Here is a 22697-nt window from a genome sequence, read left to right as displayed (position 1 = left end):
GTGGGTATACCATAAATTATATAGATGCAATTTTAATATCAGCTCTCTTATTATAAATGTTAGGTGTTTTATAATTCTTAATTGGTGTTTTCATAGGTGAACATTCAATACTTATGTGTTCTTCATGATATGACAGTAGAATTGCTAATCCGGTGGACAAAGTTGACTTGAGTCTTTTGATACATTCGGCAAAATTGCTTCCAGAAAGCTTACAGAGATGTCAGTATGAGATGGGCTTCACAAGTTTGTGGAAAATTAAATTGAGATGATGGAAATTTCCCACACCTTTTCAAACCGTTTTACATAGGAATGCCTATTATTTTTCATTCTAAATAGTAGTATAATAATTTATTCATTTTTCAATGTGGTTGTCACAGATTTGTCCATTTTCATTGTATCTGCTGCTCATGGTCAAGATTAACGCATACCTGTCATTCAGCAATGAACTTTAACGTTCAGTCTAGTCGTTGCCTTGGAAAGATGCATGCTCTTAAGTAGAAATCCGTACTGTAAGATTCAGTCTTTGCAGTTGGGAAAGGTTAGTAAATGTTGTCCGTCTCGACAACGAAAGAAGATTGCAGCGCTTTAGAACCGAGGCTGTGGAAATCTTTGGTTTAACCATCATGTACCTTTTTAGTAAGGCATGGTTCTTATGACTAAAGTGCTTTCTGTTCTTTACCCCAGAAGTCCTTTGGAAATAGCATCAGCTGGTCCAATGGGGAGCCCGAGCGCGTGGAACGCGTGGAACGCGTTGAGCGTGTGGAGCGCGTGGAGCAGAATGACAGACCTCACCAGAGCTTGCAGGTGTGGAGCTGCTCTTCCTCATCACAGAGCCTGGCTTCCTTTGCTAAAGCGATGTGCCCCAATGAGAAGCACTTTAAGAATTACAGTATATATATTTTTTCATTTCTAAAATTCTGTCCTTGAGTTGTGTAAGACAGAATGTAATTTTAAAACAAATTAATTTCATTTATTGTGAGTCTCCAAAGCAAAACATGCACTAATTCAGAAGTTTCTACATGTACTACCATTAAGTGATATGTCTCAATGCAATTTAATGAATTTTTTTCTAGCACAAACAGCTATATTGAGATACTGAATTGATATAGTTTAAAAGGAATCACTGCATTTTGAAATCATTATTTTGGGGAGTGACCACCATGGGGCAAGTGTACTTTTTTTTTTTTTTAACTCATCCAATGTAAGTCGTGCGTCTGAGTCCCTTTTGTGTGCACATCACTTTGTTAAGTACCACCGTTGAAGGGATGAAGTGGCCCCTCCTTGCAGGCCTGAGCCTCTTAGTGGAGATCCAAGAATCACATGGAATTGAGTAACTTACTAGAGGAGCAGAGATGTTCTTTCAGGAAGTTTGTGGGAAAATGGAATTGAAAAATAATGAACTTTTTCACACACTGATGATTGTTAGTTAATTACGTATTTCTTCCAACTAGGACAAATTCCATTTATCACAAGAAAGCAGTTACATATCTACGCAATATAGCCTTCGCCCAAGAAGAGAAGAGATCAAATTTAAAGAAATAGATTCTAAAGAAGAAGAGGTTGTTACGAAAGTGCCGGCGTCTTCGAGAACCTTTGATGGGACAGCCACGCAGACGAAGGATCTAGAGTTTGGAGGTGTCCCAGGTAGGGAGGCCAGTGAGGAGGGGAGAGGTAGCTCCCTCAGATGGATAAGGTAGGCCTCTGAAGAGACCCTGTGTAAGCAAGGAGGTGAGCCAGGTGGAAATCGGGGCTGAGCCTCCAGTAAGAACAGCAAATGCCATGGTGGGAGCGCTTTCAGCGCATTTGGGGGGATTGTCCTAGAGTGGGCTGGAGGAGTGCCGGGGCCTGTATTCCAAACTTCCAGCAACCCGTTTGCAGAGACGTGCAAAGCAGTGATGGGAAGGTTGAGCTGACACTTCTGTATTGGAAGGATGGCCATCAGTTAGGGAAGAGGGAAATGTGCTAATCCTGATTGAAGAGATAAAAGGAGTCTGGCTAGGCATTGGGTTGCTAACCACAAGATCAGTGGTTCAGACTCACAAGCAGCTTTGAGAGGGAAAGATGTGTCGCAGAAACTGCATGGGAGAGATCACTGTGCTGACTGTGGGTTTGACAAAGGCCTAGATAAGCAGTGTTGTTGTGCAGCTGTATCAATTCTGACTCATAGGACCTATAGGACCCGTATAACTGCCCCCATAGGGTTTCCAAGGCTATACTCTTCACTGCTAGAGTAGACTGTCACCTCTTCCACCCACAAAGCAGCTGGTGAATTCAAACCACAGACCTCCTTAGCAGCTGAGTGCCTCATCACTGTGCCATACGGGCTTCTTGACGTCAGCCTGCTGGACTGCTTGTTTACGGGGCTCAAAGATCTGAAGTGTTCAAAGATTGGGGTTATAAAGTGGGTGGAACTGGTGAAACTTAATGAAGCAGTATGTCTGGGTTGACTAGAGAAACAAATCCAGGGATACTCATGCGTAAGAGAGAGCTTTATATCAAAGAGCAGTTGTATATTGAGAAAACATCCCAGCCAAGTCCTTAAGTCCTATATTACCCCATATGTTTGATATTAGTCTATAAATTCGTCTTCAGACTCATGCAGTACATGCAATGATGCCAAATGTAGGAAGATCACAGACTGGTGGGTAGAAAGTCTTGTGGATCCAGTGGCGGTAAAAGCATCTCAGCGCCCTGGCTTGGGTCTCCACATGGCATCTCCAGCTCTCTGAGTGTCTCAACAGCAGGAAAGTGAAGCAGAGAGTGTGTGGCTTCTAGGGAGAAAGAGGAAATTCCCAGAATCCTCATGAGAAGGCTGCACCCACAAGGAGGCATCATCAGACTGTGACCTAAATGACATGCTATCTACCCCTTCACTCTTTCAAGTTGACATGAAGTCATCTAACTGAAAAAAAAAATCATCTAACTATTACAACCAGGAAGAGAACATACTTTGTGGCTAAATGGTTCAGAATCCTCTGTGGGTGAATTGCCTCGGGTTTTGTCCACTTATACCCCTGGTCAGCTGGCCTATTAAAGTTGGTGTCCTTCAGCATCACTTAAGATTAGTGCATGTGCTAGGTGAATGTGGCATTACTTCAATGGTTAGAAACTTAGGGAGGCATGGAAAGTTTTTTTTCTTCTAATAGTTTTATTGGCACTTCACCAATAGTTCAATCATATCAAGAAGAGTTGTATAATCATTACCACAGTTTTAGAACATTTTCTTCATATGCTCATTGTGTAATTAATTTTTTAAGTGTTTCAAAGATATACACAACAAAGCTTCTTCAATTCAACAGCTTCTCCATGTATAATTTAGTGCCACTGATAACACGCTTTGTGTTATACGACCATTATTGATATCCTTTTCCAAACTCCACCACCACTAACTTAAAGTCAATGCCCCCTAAGCAAAAACTTTTCCTCATTCACCCAAGGTAAATAACCATTGGTCAAATTTGGTTTCTTTAAAAAAAATTTTCAGTACTTTTCTTGGTAATAGTATTCACATATTATACACTTCCATAGTTACATTGCTTTTAAAAAGAATTGTATATACATCATCACAATCCATTCTAATGCTCCCTTCCTTCTCCTGAATTCATTGCTTGCTCCCTCATCCTCCCAACCCCCATTCCTGATAAACCATTGTATCAATTCTCTATGTATCCACTCTGGTGCTTCCTAAATGGGGAATGCAACAGAAACAATAGAAACAAAAATGAAGCAGAATGAAGAAAAGAATAATAATATAAAAAATACAAATAAAAAAAAATACAAATAAAGAGAGTAATAAAGAAAAGACAACCAACAATATTTAAAAAGCCAGAGAAAAGTTTCTGTCATGGAGCAAATGAGAAATATTTGAGCCCAGATCACATTCGGGTTGAGTCAAGACTCAAGTCAACTGACTATCATGGTTTGATCCACCATAATCAAGTCTACAGCAATCTCTCTGATAGTAAGGCTGTTCAGGTCCCTCGCCTGTGGCTAGCGGGATCTGCCAGAGGCCTAATCTGACTAGATGCTCTGCAGATGGATTTGGGCTCCCACTGTCCTCCATGGCCTTCTACAAATTGAGTTTTTACAATTTCAAGTCTGATAATTTTCCTTTCATCCTATTTGGATATCATCATCTTTGGATCACACAGGCTGGAGTGTTTCTTCTGTGTGGACTTTGTTGACGCCTCGCTTACATGGCTGCTTGTTTGAAAGCAAGCTTTTAAGACCCCGGACACTGTTCCAGTTGATAGCTGGGCACCGTTTGCTTTCTTCACCACACTGTTTCACTCTTCCGAGATATCTTCATGAAGAGCATCAAGCAGGGCCATGTTAAAAGAACTTACTGGTCTTGGATTGGGGCTGAAAATACATGGGAGTCCAGAATCTGTCCATGGGTTATGAATTACTCTGGATAACTGACAGTCATATTATGACAGAAACAAAAATGAAAACCACAACAGGACAAACTCATAAAAACAAAAACAAAACATTATCAATCATTCCCCTGGGATAGAAGGTGATTACATTGATAATATCAATAATTTATCCCAGTGGCATAGAATTTAAGTTACTGTTGATAGGAGTTATGTGAGTGTCGTCCAACTTCGAGTTGCAATCCATGAGTTGTTGCTCTGCACAGATTGAGTTCATAGTTGTATGAACTCCGTTTACATTGAGCATGAGGGTTGGTGCTAGGGGAAAATTTCCTGTGTCATTTCTTACAAGGCAGATCCTTCCCTCTTAGATTAATACCTGTCACATGAATGTAGGGGGGGAATCGAGGTATTAAATAAATAGTGGTTCTGGGCTCCCTTCCATTGGATGCCTACACCCACTAAGCCAGGGTTCCCACCTAAGGTCCAGTGACCACCATGTTCCACAGCATTTGGGCAGTCATCTTTTGCTTCCTCTCCTATGAGAGTATTTCAGTCCCAAGTCCAAGGGTACAGGAGTTTTGAGGTAGGGCCAAGTTGGTTCAGTTGGGCTTCCCTGTGGCGTTCTGATGGTTTTATTTTAAAGTGAGATTGATAAATGTTAGCTGTTGGAATTGTTAGTTAGTTGGAGTGTCCTCAGCTCTGCTCCTCCAGTGGCTGCATGTTAGGGTTTGACTGCTCAGGTAAAATTCAGTGCTCAGTGGCATCTTTCTGTCTTCCTAGTGTTATTTGTGGACTGGAGGCGAAAGGGACAGGGTAGGACTGCCGTAGGTACCTTAGAAATTGGTTTCAGGGAATTACACAGACTTGAGTTCTGACCTTAAAAACAAACATCTAAATTATTCTTTCAAAAACAGGAAACTTAACTAGGTTGAACTTTGACTTGCAGGTGCGTGCCTCCTCATGCTGGGCCTGCCAGCCTTCCTCATCCTGCTGCTGTTGATGTGTAAGCAGAAAGACCCCAGCCTGCTCAATTTCCCTTCTCTGCCAGCTTGGCATAACTTATGGGAGACCAGAGTCTTTGGGGCCTACCTTCTCTGGTTTTTCTTTCAAGCTCTACTCTACCTGCTGCCAATAGGAAAGGTGAGTTTTTGCTAGTAGAACTTCGTCTTGTGAGGTTTTCTTCCCTTCTGTCCCCTGTTTATAGAACTAAGTTTGCATTAATTTTAAGGATAGAAGCTGTCCTTGCCCATAAGTACTATCTTTGCCCATAACCACCAAACTTGGTTTTGATAAGCGACTGTTCTAATAACGTGTGCTTATTTTAAGCAGAATGGTAAAATTGAGATGTCAACTCCTTAAACTGTATAGAAAAGATTATAGAGGTGTGTGTGTGTGTGTGTGTATGTGTAAAATAGCTTGACTGATGGTAGTGTCCGGTTCACTGCCATCGGTCGATTGTGACTCATAGTGACCATGTAGGACGGGGTAGACTTGCCCTTGTGGGTTTGTCAGTTTTAACTCCTTACGTGAGTGGAAAGGTTCATCTTTTTCTTGACTAATGGTAGAGGTTGCTACAAAAAGAAATTCCCTCAGTGTATGTCATGTCATGGGTTGGAATCACCTTGACGGCAGTGAACTTGGTTTTGCTTCAGAGGCCATTTCAGCTGAGGATTTTAAATGATGAATAGGTGACCAAATGAACTGTGGGCTATAACTTTTTATCGTTTAGAGCTCCTCATTTAATCCCTTTCGCAAAACATTTTTTTCTTTTTTGGTAAATCATTTTATTGGGGGTGGTACAGCTTTTATCACCATCCATCCATCGTGTCAAGCACATTTGTACCTATGTTGCCATCATCATTTTCAAAACGTTTTCTTTCTACTTGAACCCTTGGTAACAGCTCATTTTCCTCCTCCACCCCCTCCCTCATAAACCCTTGATAATTTATAAAGTATTATTTTTTTTACATGTCTTATACCAACTGCTGTCTCCCTTCACCCACTTTTCTGTTGTCTGTCCCCCTGGGAGGGGTTTATCTGTAGATTATGGTGATCCTTTCTCCCCCCACCTTCTCCTTGCAAAAATGTTTTATGTTCTTTTTGACTTCATGCAGTATCCTTAACATTTGTCTTCATTACTTAGTGTACTTTTTCCCTTTCAGTGGAATAATTTACTTGGGTTATTGAAAGTAACACGAGCGTCCCTGATCAATACATAATTTATTTGGAGATCTTATTCTAGAGGCTTTGCTACTTTGCCAACTGCCAGTGAAACAAGAGCAGCCCCACTAGGCATGGCAAACACTGAGAGGAGGGCCGAACTGCAGGCTTTCTGGCTCGGAAGCTCACCCTACTTTTATTGGCTTTAGTGAGAACTTCAGTGCTTTGGCTGGCAGGCATTTTTATGGTGAGAGTCTACAATAAAAATGACAAATTCAGATAATTGTGGACAGTGAGCTAGTTACATTCACTGCCATCGCTGATACCGACTCCCAGCGACCTCCTGGAAAGGATAGAACTGCCCTGTGGGTTTCTGAGTGTAACTCTTTAAGGGAGTAGGAAGTCATCTTTCTACCCAGGAGCAGCTGGTGGTTCCAAACCGCTGATCCTGTGATTAGCAGCCCATCATGTAACCCACTGTACCACTAGGGAGCCCCGTAGTTCAAACTAGACAATATTCATTAAGAAAAGCAGTTTGGGCAGTGAAACAATACATAGGCACAGACGAAGCCACCACAGAAGGCACTGGATGCTTTCAACAGGTAGGGTTTTGAATTTAGTGTGTGGGGACCTAAGGAAAAAGATAAGTATTTGTCAGTTTAAGAGAAATTTCTGTGTTTTTAAATCATTTATTTTAAAACGTATCCGATGTAGGCCCTGTGCCCCCTTGAGTCCCTTTTGTGTGTGCATCACTAATTAAGTGCCAACAGTGAGCAGATGAAGTGGCCCCATCCTTGAAGGGCTCAGAGTCTCAACAGAAATATAAAAATCACATGAAATGGTTAAATCACTGGAGGAACGTAGCTGTACTCTCTGAGAGTTTATGCAAAAATGGAATAAAAAGAAAATGGAATTTTCCCTTGAGCTTTTTGACGCGTTCTCATAAAAATAGCAGAGCAAGGGAGTAGGTGGGTTCATAACATCCATCAAAGCGGCCTGGGAAGACCCAGGCCTGACAGTGAATTTTGGATTGTTTCGGTCGAGCCTGGTTGACCAGGACCTCATGAGTGTGTGCCAGAGGAGTGTCTGCTCTATTTGGTAAGCTTGGGAAGGAAGCCAGCGATGCATTCTGAGCTCAGAGACTAGATGACGCTGTTTGAGGCGCAGTGGGGCGGCGGCGGCACTGGCACTGTGCTGGTCTCAGTACACTGAGTAGGGAGAGTTAGATTTACATGCCTTCTAGGAGGCCCCGGTGGTATAGTGGTTACGGGTTGGGCTGACATCCACAAAGATTTACATGCCTTCTCTGGTGGGATTGCTTTGTTAAAGACTTTGGTGAAAGATTGGAAACGGCATTAGGTTGCCTCCTGAAAGCAGATCCTCCTTGTGGGCATGTTGAAATATCAGTGGTGTTCAAAGAAGATGCCTGTATGAGCGGGCTTAAATGTTCGTGGGAAAAAATCTCCACTTGCTGCAATTTTTTTGAAGTTCCTCCAATATTTGTATAATGTGTTAGTGATGTTAAAAGGTAGACACGTAGATGTGATGATGACTAATGTGTGCTTTTAAATAACTTTTTTTTCTTTTAAGGTTGTAGAAGGAACACCTCTCATTGATGGAAGAAGACTTAAGTACAGAATAAATGGTGAATAATAATATATGTCATATAAGACTTTAATTGATGCCTTGTAGCTGAAGCCTTCCAGTGCTGTGCTGTTGTGAACGGTCAGTGCAGATTCTGGGGCTCAGCCGGTAGCAGGTGATCTGTCGGCCAAAGGCTGTGGGAGTCCACGGCTTACATCTGCAGCCGCATGAACCAGTGATACCACGAAGAGGGGCTCGCCCCGCTATCTCTCCCCTTTCCTGTTTGGTTTCTCAGTAGCCCATATCAGCCATATTTCCAACTGTGGAGCCATCCCACGGCCTGCGCAGTCCTGGGCTGCCAGCCCTCCCACCCTCCGGTAGCCACTCCCCCCTTATTCACGCGTGTCTCCCTGGCTTTCTCCAGTGTTCCTCTCCTCTGAGGGCTTTGCCTAGAAACCCTCTCCTCTAATGTCCGTTGGCGACTGACTTCCTCTGTCCTGCTTCTGCTCACGTGCTCTCTCTGCAGAGAGGCCTTCAAGCACTTGTCTGTCTGCGGTGTATGGTACTTATGCTTCATGATTAATGCCCTGGCTTATCGATGCATTGTGGACTCCCAGACTCGGCGTCTCTTCTGTCAGCTGGGGCTGCAGCATACTCCTGGGCCTGGACAACTAGTGGGTGCATGGTAGGCACATGGTTGTGTGCACACTGAACTTTGCTCCCTTTTCAAGAGTTTGATTGACATATAGTTGACATGCCGTACAATTCAATGGTTTAAATAGATTAAAGAGAGTTGTGCATTTATCACCACAATTTTAGATCATTTTCTCTATTCTTGCTTCCAGTAACTTCCTACCTCCCCCAGCCCCCCTTGTCATAAGCCTAAGAAACTATTAATCTAGTTGCTGTTGGCCCATTTTTCTTGATCTGGGCCCCTCCCTTGGGAGCCGTGTGTCCTGAGGGGATCAGTCCACAGTTGCCTTGCGTTGTACGCCCCTACTCGTTTCTTGAGGATTATATTGTAATTTTTACTTCTCAGTCTTGTTTATCCTATCAGTTCTTACTTTTCTTTCTAACTTTGGCATACTTTTAATCTACTAGCTCATCTAACATCACTCTAACTGAAATTACTCTAATTTGAAGCCCACACGAGATGACAGTTGCCCTCTGCCCTTGAGTGTGCAGTGCGGAGGCCTATAAGCTAGCTCCCAGCCTGCCCCGCGGTGCTGCATCCCAAGCCTCCTTTCCCAGAGTCCTCCGCTGGTGGAGCAAGCTTAGCACCGACAATGCGCCTCTGAGCTCCTGTTGCACACGCTGCTCTGGCAAGGCTCACGGCCTGGGGAGGCGGGGGCTCTTTACTCTCTGTCTTGTCACCAGGTCTCCTGAGAGTCACTGATGAACATCGTTTGTGAGCCATATTGATTTTTTTTATTTCTGATCCCTTTGAGAGGTTTCTTCACCAACAGACCAAGCAGATACTTAGATGGCAAGCAGTTGGAGTGGAGGAGTAGTGGCCCTAGCTACTTAATCCTTTAAAAATATATTTTCCCTTCATTTAGTTGCTCCGGCCCTAGTGAAAAGAGTTTATTTTAATGCGGTTTATTTAGTTTTTCTTTTTTTTGAGGTTTATTTATTTATTTTTATCATTTTAAACTAGAGATTCCTAAGAAGTTTTGAGTGATGATTTTAATCCACATAAGGTCTAGTAAAAAAAAATCTACCTTCTCTACCATTTTAATTTCTTTGCATATTCCTAAATTTATTTTAATTTACGAAAGTTATAGGAATATATAAAAGAGTAGAAGTTAGAAATAGTATACTAATAGTCCTCGGCATAAGCTTGATACATGCAGTAAAATCTGCAGTTTAAATAATAAATTAGCTCCATTTTAAGTTATAAAACCTTTTTATTTTTGGATTCTTCTAGATAACAGTGATGTTTTTCCACTGCTTGATGATTTATCCAGACATAATCAATGACTTATTCAGAACACAGCTCTTGCTGGCACTTAGCTCTGAATGCAGAATTATTAGGACACCCCCCCCCCAAAAAAAAAGGGAGTTCATTCACTGAGTCTCTCTGTATTGGTCAGTGAGGGCAGGCAGGCAGGGAAGGACGGCTCCCCTGAGGGTCCTTTTGAATCTGGATTCCAGGAGAGTGGTTCTGGGGCCCAGCACATTCCATCCCATGGATCCCTCCCCCCGCCCCCCATGGTGACCTCTGGTCCTTCCTGCATGGAAGAGCTGTCCACCTTGTGGCCTCTGTTCTGAAGGTTGGACCTTGAGGTTTGTGCCCGTCGTGGTGGGTGATGACTGGGAGCTTTTGAAAACGTGATCGGCAGGTTAGGTCAAGGAAGAAGGATGCCCTCCCGTTAGGCACCAGCCTTGGACTTTGTGGTGTGCTTGGCCAGCTCTGTTAGTAGTCTGACTTTGTGCCCAAGGGTTTGGTCATGTGAGTTTTTAGGTTCCTTTCAACTATTGAACAGGTAAGGGATTTCTATGCCATCCCTTTCGGCTGGTCCACGATTAAATGATCACCATTCTTGATGAAAACGATTACGTATGTTAAAAATACTTGAGAAATTGCGTGAGAGAGGCAGTAGCAACACTGGTCTACTTTGCGTATGTGTGTGTATTTAATCTGCATAGTAAATGTAAGACTTCAAAAACAACAATATACTTTGATATTGCTATGAACCTTGAATGATGTCTGAACCACTGTTATGGTTTTGTTTGTTTTGGAAGGATTCTATGCTTTCCTCCTAACATCTGTGGTCGTTGGAGCCGCTTTCTTCTGGGGCGTGAAGCTTGGTGACGTGTACAACCATTTCCTTCAGTTGGCGCTGGGGGCGATCGTCTTTGCAGGACTCCTGAGTGTGTATCTCTATGCCCGCTCTCTGAAGGCGCCCAGGAACGACCTGTCACCTGCCAGCTCTGGTGAGCAGTGACACCCTGGATTGGATGCAGTCCAGAGCCCAAACTTAATTTTATAGAAGAGAAATAAGAAAAAATTTAACAGATGAAGGGAAAAAAAAATTAGTGAGTTTAGAGGGAAAAATCTTTTTTGCTCTACATTTCTTAGGCATCTGATGACATAAAACTTAAGTCATTACTATGTGTGATGAATTTTTTGGGTCCAAAATAATCAAAATCTTTTTTTTAAACCATCATAGTGGTTATCTTTTTTTCCTTTTTATCGTTTTATTAGGGGCTCATGCACATTTGTACATCATTCTCAAAACATTTACTTTCCACCTAAGCCCCTGGTATCAGCTCCTCATTTTTTCCCCTCCCTCCCCGCTTCCCCCATCCCTCATGAGTCCTTGATAATTTATAAATTATTATTTTGTCATATCTTGCCCTGTCCGACATCTCCCTTCACCCTCTTTTCTGTTGTCCGTCCCCCAGGGAGGAGGTCACATGTAGATCCTTGTAATCGGTTCCCCCTTTCCAACCCACTCACCCTCTACCCTCCCAGTATTGCCTCTCACACCCCTGGTCCTGAAGGGATCATCCACTCTGGATTCCCTGTGCCTCCAGCTCCTATCTGTACCAGTGTACATCCTCTGGTCTAGCCAAACTTGCAAGGTAGAATTGGGATCATGATTGGGGAGGGGGGGGGTAGGGTGGGGGTGAAGTATTTAGGAACTCGAGGAAAGTTGTATGTTTCATCGTTGCTACATTGCACCCTGACTGGCTCGTCTCCTCCCTGAGACCCCTTTTTTTTTAAAACGACAAAACGCATACACATAACAGGTTGCACACATTCATTGACTCTCACTTAAAAATATAAATAAATAAAAACTTGCATATTGAGTCTACATTTAAAAAAAAAGGTAAACATAAAACTCTTTTGGGCCCACACAGCACTTTTTATGCCCATGGTTCAGTGGCAGGAATGGCGTTTGTCCAGAGCCAGGAGCTAGTGGTTGGGCCGAAGTCAGGGAAAGTTGAGAGGGGCCATCTGACTGCAGGGGCCCTCGTGTCCCCACAGCCCCAAGCCTTCTAGCGGAGCCGGCATCCCCACTTCCTTTGGGTCTCCTCCTGCCCTTCTTCACTTTTCATGCCAGGCTGCTTCCCTCGCTGGTTTCCTGCCAGCTCTTACAGACAGTGGAAGGTGCCCTGGTGGCGCAGTGGCTAAAGCCTTAGGTGATGCCGTAAAGGTTGGTGGTCTATACTCCCCTCTACTCCGCAGGAGCGGGGATGTCCTCAAGTTGCTTGTTGTGATTTCATGTGGCACAGGGGCCGACTGCCAAGCCTTTAGTTCACAGAGCCTGTAGCTGGGTTCAGACTGCCAGCCTTGCCGTTAGCTGCCAGGCATTTCACCGAGCTTCACCATCAGGGTTTCTGACCCTGCGGCCCCAGTGTTTGTTTTTTCACATGTTGGCTTGGATTGTGACCCGCAGATATTAGATGACAGTGTAATTTTAAACCATCACGATTGGGTTTTGAATCATGTGTCTTAAAAACTTTTCCTTTCTCAGGAAAGGCCATATATGACTTCTTCATTGGCCGTGAATTAAATCCTCGAATTGGAGCCTTTGATCTCAAGTACTTCTGTGAGTTGCGCCCTGGACTGATTGGATGGGTATGGCTGTCTTTTTTTTTTTTAATTTTGGGGTTAAATTTCAATTCTATAGTACTAATCCTGTAACGTTAACCTTGCATTTAGGAAGAATTGTGGATAATTTAAAACTAAGCAGTGGGATCCTGATAGCATTCTATAAATCTATATAGTGTTTTCTACCTGTAAATTCCAACGGTTCAAAATCTTGGGATAGAGTTCACTGTTTTCTTTTAATTGTATGTAGGAACTGATAAGATAGGTTGATTTCTGTAAGAAAAAATGTCTTTTCCTCCCCTTTAAAATTTTTTTTTTGTTGAACCAAGTTTAGACTTGGAGAAAAGTTGTGAAAGTAGAATAGGGTTTCCTGATATCCTCCACTCAGCAACCTCTAATATTAGGCATCTAACATAATAACCAGTTAATTATTAAGCAAATACACATTGGCATAGAGGCAGCCCTCAGATTATAAATGAGTTCAGTTCCTAAGTTTGTCTTTAAGTCAAGTTTGTACATAAGTCAGAACAATTAGGTGTGGTTTGTACCTAATATCAGTCAGATGTTTGTCTTGGTATGTAGTAGTCCACCTGCTCCTCACTTACCTGACCTGGTTTGAAAGACCTGGTCAATATGGGGGAGAAAAAAGAGACAAACTATATTGGAAGACGGCTACTTTATAATGTGACTGCCAAGTTTCATCCATCACATAAACTGCCTAACCACTGAGAATCTCGACTGACCACTGACACAGAATCTCCCCATCACAGCCTGTGCGCCTGGAGTTACACCTCGGCCACCAGATGGGTGCCATTAATACGCCTAATAGATAGCTCTGTCGACTGCTGTACATGTTAGATGTCAGGTAACGCGATGGCCTGTAGTGAGGAGTTGGTGATCCAGCGTACCTTTTTGTGCTTGACACATTAAAAAAGCCCTTCCAGAGACACCCAAACTAACCACCATTACATGCTGAGACGTGTGTTGCAAAGGAGCACTCATCTGTTAGGAACATTGTACATCACATTGTGACGTAGGACGCTTCCAAGGGCTGCCTCCTAATCTGGGTTGTAAGTAAGTTGGAAGTTTGTAAAACGGGGCCTCCTTAGAGTAGCTTTCAGTAAACCCACAGTCCTTACTGAGTTTCATCAGTTTTCTCCACTGTCTGCCCTTGTTCTGTGCCAAGACTTTGTAGAACCTCACAATACATTCTCTCTTCTTTCTCCTTAGCCTCCCCTCATCTGTAAGAAGGAACTCTGGAGTATAGCGTTAGTGGGTTGATGTGTTGGGTTGCTACCTGCAAGGTCAGCAGTTCAAAACCACTAGCGGCTGGTGGTAACAAACTGCTTCCTCTGCTGTTAGCAGACACTCATAACCCGTTATGCCTCCAGGGCTCCCTTAGTCCAGTCCTGTGTAAGGGATATGCATTTGGGTTCTGTCCAGGCTTTGGGGTGCTGATGGGCCTTAACACTGCTGGGTTTCCTTGTTGAATGGGGTGCCTGCCCCTTTCTCAGCTGTGAAAGATTGGGGATAGACTTAGAGACTCTACTTTTATTTCCAGGTGCTGATTAACTTGGTGATGCTTTTGGCTGAGATGAAGTTACAGAAACGTGCTGCTCCCTCCTTAGCAATGATTTTGGTTAACAGTTTCCAGTTCCTGTATGTGGTGGATGCTCTTTGGTTTGAGGTAACTAATTTTAAGCAGCGAGGCTTTGGATGGGAGTGAGTGACCTGGTCCATACGTGCTGAGGGTGAAAGCATTGCCAGGGTGGGTCTGAGGATTCAGTGAGACCATCCACGGAAGGCATCTGGCTGGCAACATAAACACTGAGAAACGGGCATGGGACTGTTTCATTTTAGAAATTTGAGAATCCTTCCATCTCTTCTGGTTCTTCATTCTGATATTGCCTATCTAAGATAAGGGGGTATTCATTTTTGATTCTGCGGTGGTGGCCAATTCATAAATAACTTCAGTGTCTAAGTTACTAGAGTATGTGAAACTGGATTGGGATCAGGCTAGGATGGTGCTTTTAGATGTTAGGAGGCAGCTAGTTCCTAAATAATGGGGAAATGATTTGTGTTTCAAAGTACAAAGCTCTCTGATCAGATAGATGGCTATAAAGTCAGAAACCATATGTTGAGGAAGTTAATATAAGTAAAGCTAAGTTTCCAGAAAACTTGTGGTTTTTCTCATACATTGACAATTCATCAATAACTTCAAAGCTGCTAAGTACTTTGCTGGTCGTTTCTATGATGAACTAAATCTATGATGATGATTATTTTAATTCATTCTTAAGTCTATTTTACAACTATCTTATATTTATTGTTTACCAGCTTCAAATTCCAAGAGGAATTTCCTTTCAGTTCTAAAAAGCAAAATTGACCACCCTCCACAAACTTGTACAAGTTCCCCTGACAGGCTGCTGACGTTTGGAGGGAAGATTCCTTTCCTGAGAGTCTGAGGCACTTAACACACAAAACCAAAGAAGCGCTTCACTGCCAGTCACCCCTCCCCACTGTCCTTGCTGTGGGTCTTTCGTGCAGTACTATACAGACTATTCAGCGTAGACTGCATGGATTTTTCCATGATCTTTCTTCTCTTTGGAAGGATTGGGGTCTCTTTGAGGCAAACACATTCCAATGACAAGTAAATGTATAAACACTATCCTGTCACTTAGCGTCAACTTCAAGGCTTTGGAAACTCTGGAGATGGAGGAGTAGTTGATACTCAAGTTCTTTAAAGATTTTCCAAGGTCTGCCCGTGTTCAGGAGCCTGGTCAGCAGTTTGAAACCACCAGCCGGTCTGCGGGAGAGAGAGGTTACAGTCTCAGACACTCACGGGCAGTTCTACCCGATCCTTAGTTCGACCCTGTTGCCATGAGTTGGAACCAACTCAATGGCAGTGAATTTGGTTTTTAAGTTTTAAACTTTCTAGTAGCATCTCAATGAGTTCTTAATAATAGTTTCCTTCTAGCTTTTTATCGTGTAGCAATAGTAAATTTTTAATTGGTTTTCCAGTTAATATTTTTCTGTAGACTTAACTAAACATTGCCTTAATAATTAAAAGAAAAATCTGCATGTCTCAAACGCTTAAGACAATATTAGCGTAGCCCCAGGAGTATAGGACTGGCGTCAGCCAGATGGTGATGTGCTTCTAAAGGAACTGACTTGATTGTAGCCGACAGACACATCATTGGGCACTTAGCTGAGGTAGGATGACAGAAATTCCCTTAAGGAACCTGTGAGACCAGTAAAAGAAATATCCATGACTTCTTCAGTTGCACCTCTGACCCTTGTCCTGTCCTGTGGATGCCCCAGCACATCTGGTGGGGAGCACATAACTCCCATAGGCCTTTTCAGTTATCCCCCAGCTGCCTTCCTCTGCTCTCATCTTTGTGTCCCCTGATCCTGTGTTAGGCTCAGGTGGGTTTCAACTGCAAATGCCAGGGTTAGCAGCCCAGTGCTTAACCACTGTACCCTGGAACATGCATTACAGTCGGTCAGTGTTGGCACATAGCCACAGGCTTGGTGGTTTAAACCCACCAGCTGCTGCTGGGGAAAAAGTCGAGGCCCACCTCTCCTGTAAATATTGGTGCTCTTGGGACCCTTAGGTGTCTTTCAGGGTCGCTGTGAGCGAGAAGTCACTCGATGGGGGCAGTGGTTGCGGAGCTCCTGCTTTGGTTCAGGGAATCAGGTCCTGGGTTTGAGAGCTTATGTGAGTAAGAAATGTGTACTTGTTCTAGGAAAGGTCTAGAGTTGATGATCTCAGTTTTTCTGTTCCTGGGTATTTGGGGGGAAAAATAAAACGGGTCTTTTAGTACTTTAGGTTAGCAGTCGTTTTCTTTGTGTAGAATGTTCTGTAATTCTTCCACAGAACTGATACTGCCTTGATTTTCGTATATCAGTGGTATGGACTGCGGTTGGGAGGAGCTTAGGGACTGTCCCCAGCGGCAGCTCTGCAGGCCCAGGGCCCTTGCCTGCGCCACCAGACCCAAGCAGGAGCACGCTTCTCAGCAGCTTACGTGCAAGGGAGGCAGTGAGTGCACCGTGCACTGGGCAACCGACTTTTCTCCTGTGGGAAACCCGTATGAAAGCAAGTGATGGTGACCAGAAACGAGGTGGATGGGCATGGAATTGGTGTTGGGGTGAAATGGGGAAAGTCCTTGGTCCCTGTCTTTTAGAGGCTTGTAGTTGGTGGAGAGTGTGACATCAAGTTCCAGAGCAGCTGAGAAATGCCTCTGACGGGGCAGGGAGGCTGGCGACGAGGCAGAGAGCAGCCCAGGAAAGAAGGCATTCAGACAGGGCTGGTTCTAGGTCATAGAGCCAGAGGGTGGGCTGAGGCCATGAGGCCAGTCGAATGACTTGGGGTGATGTCATGTCAGGAACACCAGATCCCTTCTTCCGGTCTCGGTTTTGTTTAGCTTACCCTCCCCTAGCCCTGTCTCCATGGCAGAACCTGCACTAATACTTCCTTGAATACCTACGCCCTAGGCAGGTTATTCCCCACAAACCATTCCTTCCCCTACAGGAAGCGGTATTGACAACCATGGACATTATCCATGATGGATTCGGATTCATGCTGGCTTTTGGAGACTTGGTGTGGGTTCCGTTTATCTACAGCTTCCAAGCCTTTTACTTAGTCAGTCATCCAAATGAAGTGTCGTGGCCAGTGGCTTCTGTCATTGTGGCTCTGAAACGTGAGTATGAATTGCAACCTCTGCATATGCTGGGCCTAGTTTGTGCTCTGATATATCTATCTATCTATATTTCTTTATAACACCTCCCCATCTGGCCATGGGAAACTTGAAGGAAGTAATTTGAGGAGGATCAATAACAATAAGGTTCGGTATCCTGTCACAAAAATGAATGCTTCATGTTTTGCTTCTTATGCAGCTCTCTAATTTTTAATAAGTAAAAAATTAAATGTCTCAGTATCCATTGAACTGGTTGATAGAGTGAGTGCTTCTTGGTAGGCACCTTAGAAAATAGGCAGGTGGTCTTGCCTTCAAGTGCCTGCACTCAGATATTTGTGTGGTGCCGTGAATGAGCACCGGGAGAGGGGCCGGTGGGTCGAAGATGATGGAGCGCCAGACAGAGGGGGAGCCTGTGTCTGGAGTATCCGTGTGACATTTGATGAGGGAGGCGGTATTTGAGCTGCGCATGGGATTTCAGGAGTAAAAACGGGCTGAGGAAAACGTTGAATCTGGCCCTGGGACCCATTAGAGTAGGGCGGTGTGTAGGGGTTGTGGGAGCAGGGAGGAGTAGGGTTTGGCAGGTGCCAAGGCCACATGGCAAGTAGTGGATCCGCCTCAGGATGGTGTTCCTCTGATCTCACTGTAGACGCGGCGGCTCCGCCTGAGGGTAGGGAGGGAATGCCCAAGACAGCTAGGTCTGCCACGCTCCTAGTGTCTGCATTCGAAGGCTGTGGGTTAAAGTGAAGATTTCGTTTCACCCATGGTTGGGTGTCCCAGTTGGTCATGCCCTCCCTGTGTGTTGTTGAAGACGGCATCTTTATGTTGTACTATGAAGCAGAGAAAAGAGTTTTTGCAATTTTCTGGAGAGCCGGCAATGTAATAGTAGTTCATTGGCAACAGTATGTGAGGGCCTGTTAATTTTTAACATTTTGAAATTTGCATAAAGTTAGCAACTTGTGCGGTTGCAAATGGGCCTCAGCAGATATTTGTGTGCAAGATGTCCTGTTACATCCTTGTTACTGCTTTATTATAAAGTGTTCAGCTAATCCTGTAATTGTCTCAGATTTTATTTACCAATATTTGTTGTATTTGTTAGTTTGGCCTTCAAAGATTTCCCTAGGGTGGGTGCTGAAATTAGTATGATAGTAAAATTTCAGGATGGTTAGCACCTTTTGAGATTCCGCGGGTCTTTGAATTTACTGGGAACTAGGCTATCCTTTGCTTTGGAAATTTTCCTCAGAACACAAAAATAATCTCAAAGCACAAATACAGATTTCCCTATAATTATGCTGATATTAAATTCTATCTAAGTTATTAACTTATAAACTTTTGTAAAAATTACAGTTTGTGGATATGTCATTTTCCGATGTGCAAATTCTCAGAAAAATGCATTCCGAAAAAATCCCAAGGATCCAAGGCTTGCACGTAAGCATTGGTTTCTTCCTTTTTTTAAAATTCTATTTGTATTATTTAGAGCATATAGTTTGTCTCTTTTGAGACATCCTTAAAAATGCTGCTTCTGTGTTTTAAATGTAGATTTAAAAACAATTCACACGTCAACGGGAAAAGATCTGCTCGTCTCTGGCTGGTGGGGCTTTGTTCGCCACCCCAATTACTTGGGTGACCTCATCATGGCCCTGGCCTGGTCTCTCCCATGTGGTAAGCATCGAAAAGGTTTGGATTTGACTTTTCCCTCAGATACAGGTTTCCGTTGCTGTGTCTTGGTGTCTATCTCCCTGGCCTCCCTTGGGCGGCTTCCCTCGCGACTGCTGTTGTCTACACAGCCCCTCACTGAGCCCGCTGCGGAGGGGTGTGACAAACTCACACAGGCGGACTGCTTTCTTTGAAGCAGCATGTATGGAAATGTAGGGGTTTTTTTGTACTTGATTCGGTGTCTACCTAGTGTAGATCGTGGAAAACTGGTTCTTAAGAGGAAAAGAAAACTGTTCTTTTTTGGGTACCCACCTTGAAAGGTACCGGGTAGTTGAGCCCGAAGTCCCCCTGCTGTACCCCCCTCATCAGTGTCCTGTGGCGGACCTCCCTCTTCCGAGGCGAGGAGGAGGGAGGAGAAGGAACGGAGAGGCGTGAGGACACAGGTTGTGACTCATGATGGGCTGTTAGACTGGATTCATAGTCCTCTGCACAGCTGTTCACGCAGACTCTCCCTTCTGCCGCACACGGTGGGATTCTGCTGTCATCCAGATTCGATGTCTCCGCCATCGATGGAAAAAATGAAGTCACTGGAATGTTCGTCTTTGCAGCTTTAGGAGAAAGCTTGGTGATAATGAAAATCTCTAATACCGCTTACTCTTATTACCCACAGGTTTTAATCACATTTTGCCCTATTTCTACGTGATTTACTTCACCATGTTACTCATCCACCGCGAGGCTCGAGATGAGCACCACTGCAAGAGGAAGTACGGCGTGGCCTGGGACAAGTACTGTCAGCGGGTGCCCTACCGCATCCTCCCGTACATTTACTGATGTGCGTCCAGCATCTCTCCAACTGCTTCTGAGGCCCGAGCTACCAGTTGCAAAAGCAGACACAGAAGAAGCAAATCTCAGATGAACTTCGTTTCATTGCACTGACAGCATCTGCAAGATTTCTTTGAGTCGGGGGTGGGGGACAGAGAGCCAGGTAATGAAGTATTTACTTTAGTGATGATGCCTTTTGTGATAACAATTACCATTGAGGACAGTAGGGAATGTTCAGTGCCCCAAAGTCTGAAATCACAAGATAGTTGTCTTACAAATGAACTGAATTAGATTATCTTAAAAAAATATTTTTTGCCACTTGGTTTTTCTTAAATGAAAAACAAACCTGTTAGATATTATAAAGTGCATTTACTTTTTTATTTCATTAAGAGCATAGAATCGTATTTTCTTTACTCTTTAATTAAATAGTTTAAAAGTGAAAACTGGCCCTTTGTTAAATACTGTGACGAGGGATGAGAGGTTATTTTTAATGGAGACCATTTGTAGCAGTTGATTTAACCTCGGCTTCTAAAATTGCTTTTAAAAATGTAAATACAGTTTACTTTCATGTAATATATAGTAACTTCTGATTTTTCTGTACAGTATTTTAAAATGTGAGATAATTGTTTCTTGTAACAAAAATTTTTTCAGTATTTTAAGTTTTGTAAAGTAACAGTTTTGAGTTAAAATTTTTGGAACAATTAGAATTCATTTAGTAGTATTGTATAGAAGATGCTATTAAAACAGAACATTTTTCTTAATCCAAAGTTGGTGAATTTGGCTTTGCTACCTCAATTGCAGGTGTTGGCTTGTCTTTATAAACTATTGCAAATATTAAAAAAAAGAATAAATATATATTTTTGGAGCAGCATCACTATGTAAACATTTTTTACACCTAATGGGGATTTAAAATCTGCCGTTTGAGGCTAATATTTTTGTATGTCTGACTTTTTAAATGAAACATGTTTTTGCTACTGTTTAGTTCATGCAGTTCATACTGTGTTTTGTATATCCTTTGTATTTACAAACCTCTTTTTGTGAAGGAGTGTTGTATTCAGCTTTAATAATCTTTTCATCTAAAAATGACCAAGGGAATAAAAGTTTCTTTTGAAATAGTTTCTTTCAGTTCCACAGCTGTGCGTTTAAGGTAGCTTTAGCTAGTAAGGTCTAGTTATTATTGATTGGCTTATGATGGATTTTGTATTAAATGTTAAGTTGTTTTCAGTTTTTTAAACATTGGGGATGAAATGAATAGTGTATGTGTGGGTTTGCATGAGATACAGCAGTGTTTGCCCTGCCCTGCGATGTGCTGATGTGATCATGACATTGGTTTGCGCCGTCGTCTGTAGCCTCAGCTTTGCAACATCACAAAGCACTCCCTTCACCAAGCAAGCTCCGGGGAAGGAACCATGCTTGTTTCTTTTCCTCTCAGCCACGTAGTGCTACAATTTCTGGCTGGTGTTGGCTACCATTTTGTTTTTAATTTTGTTTTTGGACATGTTTATTTGAAACGTAGTTTTATAATGAAGCTTGGCGTTTGAAATAAAGCAACAATAAAAAGATGTCGCCTTCAAACTCCCCGTGTTCAAGAATCATTTGTTCCTGCCGGCAGCTGTTAGGAAACACATTTCCATCTAATGCAAGAAGGCTTCAGCTTGGCCCTGGTTTTAAATAAGGAGGCGGCCCCCGCTCTTTGCGGTGGGGGTGGGATTCCAAACAACTGTGCCACATGTGGATATTTGATTGTATTGTGCCCAAGTACTGTGGTTTTTGCTTTTAGAAAGCCCAAGCTTTCTAGGTTATGCTGAGGCCATTGCATACGGGATTTTACGTGGTAGAAACAGAAATCAGCTGAAAGATTCCCTCACATGCTCGACGTGAAAGAGCCTACAGTGACTGCACATGCAAACATTTTATGTAGGGTGTTTATTACATGTCAGTGTTCACAACATGCAAATTTGATGAGAGCCAAGACCTGGGTTGGCGCTGAGGTTTATGTTTCATTCTTTCATCTCACACAGCAGTGCAACCCGGATTTTCATCCAGTGACTAGGAGGTTTCTGCGTCGGTAAACACACTGATGTTAGAAAGCTGGAAGGTGACGACATTCTTGACCTTTGCGGTGTCTGGTAAATGGGGCATTCGAAGGTCTTGAGTCCTGAGTCTGTCTGGTTAGAGACCTTTGGAGTCTCAGTAGAAATCTTGAAACAAAAACAAAACACCGCTTAATATAGACATACAGCTCATTTGTGCTCAATTTACAATATATTAAGAATTTGGGGAAAAAATTAAAAAAAGAATTCGGTGGCTGATGTAACAGTATATGAAAATTATGTCTAGAAAATTTAAAAGAGTAACTACCAAGACTTTTATATTCTTGAGAGATAGGATATTGGTACAGAATCTATTGTGGACTATTTTAAATATAGTTTATTTATTCTTTACCATCAGATTTCTCTTGTGAAATCATAGGAACTGGGAAAGGAATGTATGGAGAGAAAGTTGAGATTAGGACTGTTATACGCAGTTGAGACGTTTACCTACTTTGGTTGGCAAAAAGTAGATATCAGGAAAATCGCAACACATCTCAAGAGGCAGCGAGTCATCCAGTATTTTTTGTTCATGATTCCATCTTGCTCCATCGATGAACAAACCAAAAATGTGGACTCCAGCCTGTGATGGGTCTGTGCCCTGAGGTGGAAAATGGGAGTGTGAGCGGTTCGCCAGATAGGTCACTTCAGTCGTGAGCCTAGCTGGGGCTCCGTCCAGAGAAGTACACCGAGTCGGCACCTCATCCTGGGGCCATCCCCAACCAAGGACTGTCTGCCAGGGCCCCTGATGTGA

General features: G+C 43.1%; 2 protein-coding genes across 2 annotated transcripts in view; one reads left to right on the top strand and one right to left on the bottom strand.

Annotated features, from left to right (window-relative positions):
- The window catches only part of LBR (lamin B receptor), a 28436-nt gene extending 7712 nt beyond the window's left edge, over positions 1-20724 (top strand). The window contains exons 4-14 of the mRNA XM_075530765.1: positions 685-804; positions 1452-1644; positions 5326-5519; positions 8130-8184; positions 10869-11060; positions 12608-12711; positions 14246-14371; positions 17213-17381; positions 18723-18803; positions 18915-19037; positions 19702-20724. Coding sequence (XP_075386880.1) covers positions 685-804; positions 1452-1644; positions 5326-5519; positions 8130-8184; positions 10869-11060; positions 12608-12711; positions 14246-14371; positions 17213-17381; positions 18723-18803; positions 18915-19037; positions 19702-19862 — 1518 coding nt within the window. The 3' untranslated portion in view covers positions 19863-20724. The remainder of the gene's footprint in view (positions 1-684; positions 805-1451; positions 1645-5325; positions 5520-8129; positions 8185-10868; positions 11061-12607; positions 12712-14245; positions 14372-17212; positions 17382-18722; positions 18804-18914; positions 19038-19701) is intronic.
- A 1129-nt stretch (positions 20725-21853) lies between these two features.
- Positions 21854-22697, bottom strand: part of DNAH14 (dynein axonemal heavy chain 14) — a 419312-nt gene continuing 418468 nt past the window's right edge. The window contains exons 83-84 of the mRNA XM_075542667.1: positions 22398-22544; positions 21854-22054 (exon numbers count right to left, since the gene is read on the bottom strand). Coding sequence (XP_075398782.1) covers positions 21854-22054; positions 22398-22544 — 348 coding nt within the window. The remainder of the gene's footprint in view (positions 22055-22397; positions 22545-22697) is intronic.

This window comes from Tenrec ecaudatus, chromosome 1 (genome assembly GCF_050624435.1).
Source record: "Tenrec ecaudatus isolate mTenEca1 chromosome 1, mTenEca1.hap1, whole genome shotgun sequence".
Lineage (NCBI taxonomy): Eukaryota > Metazoa > Chordata > Mammalia > Afrosoricida > Tenrecidae > Tenrec > Tenrec ecaudatus.
The sequence above is the reverse complement of the archived record's forward strand: the minus strand, read 5'-3'. Positions and strand labels throughout refer to the sequence as shown.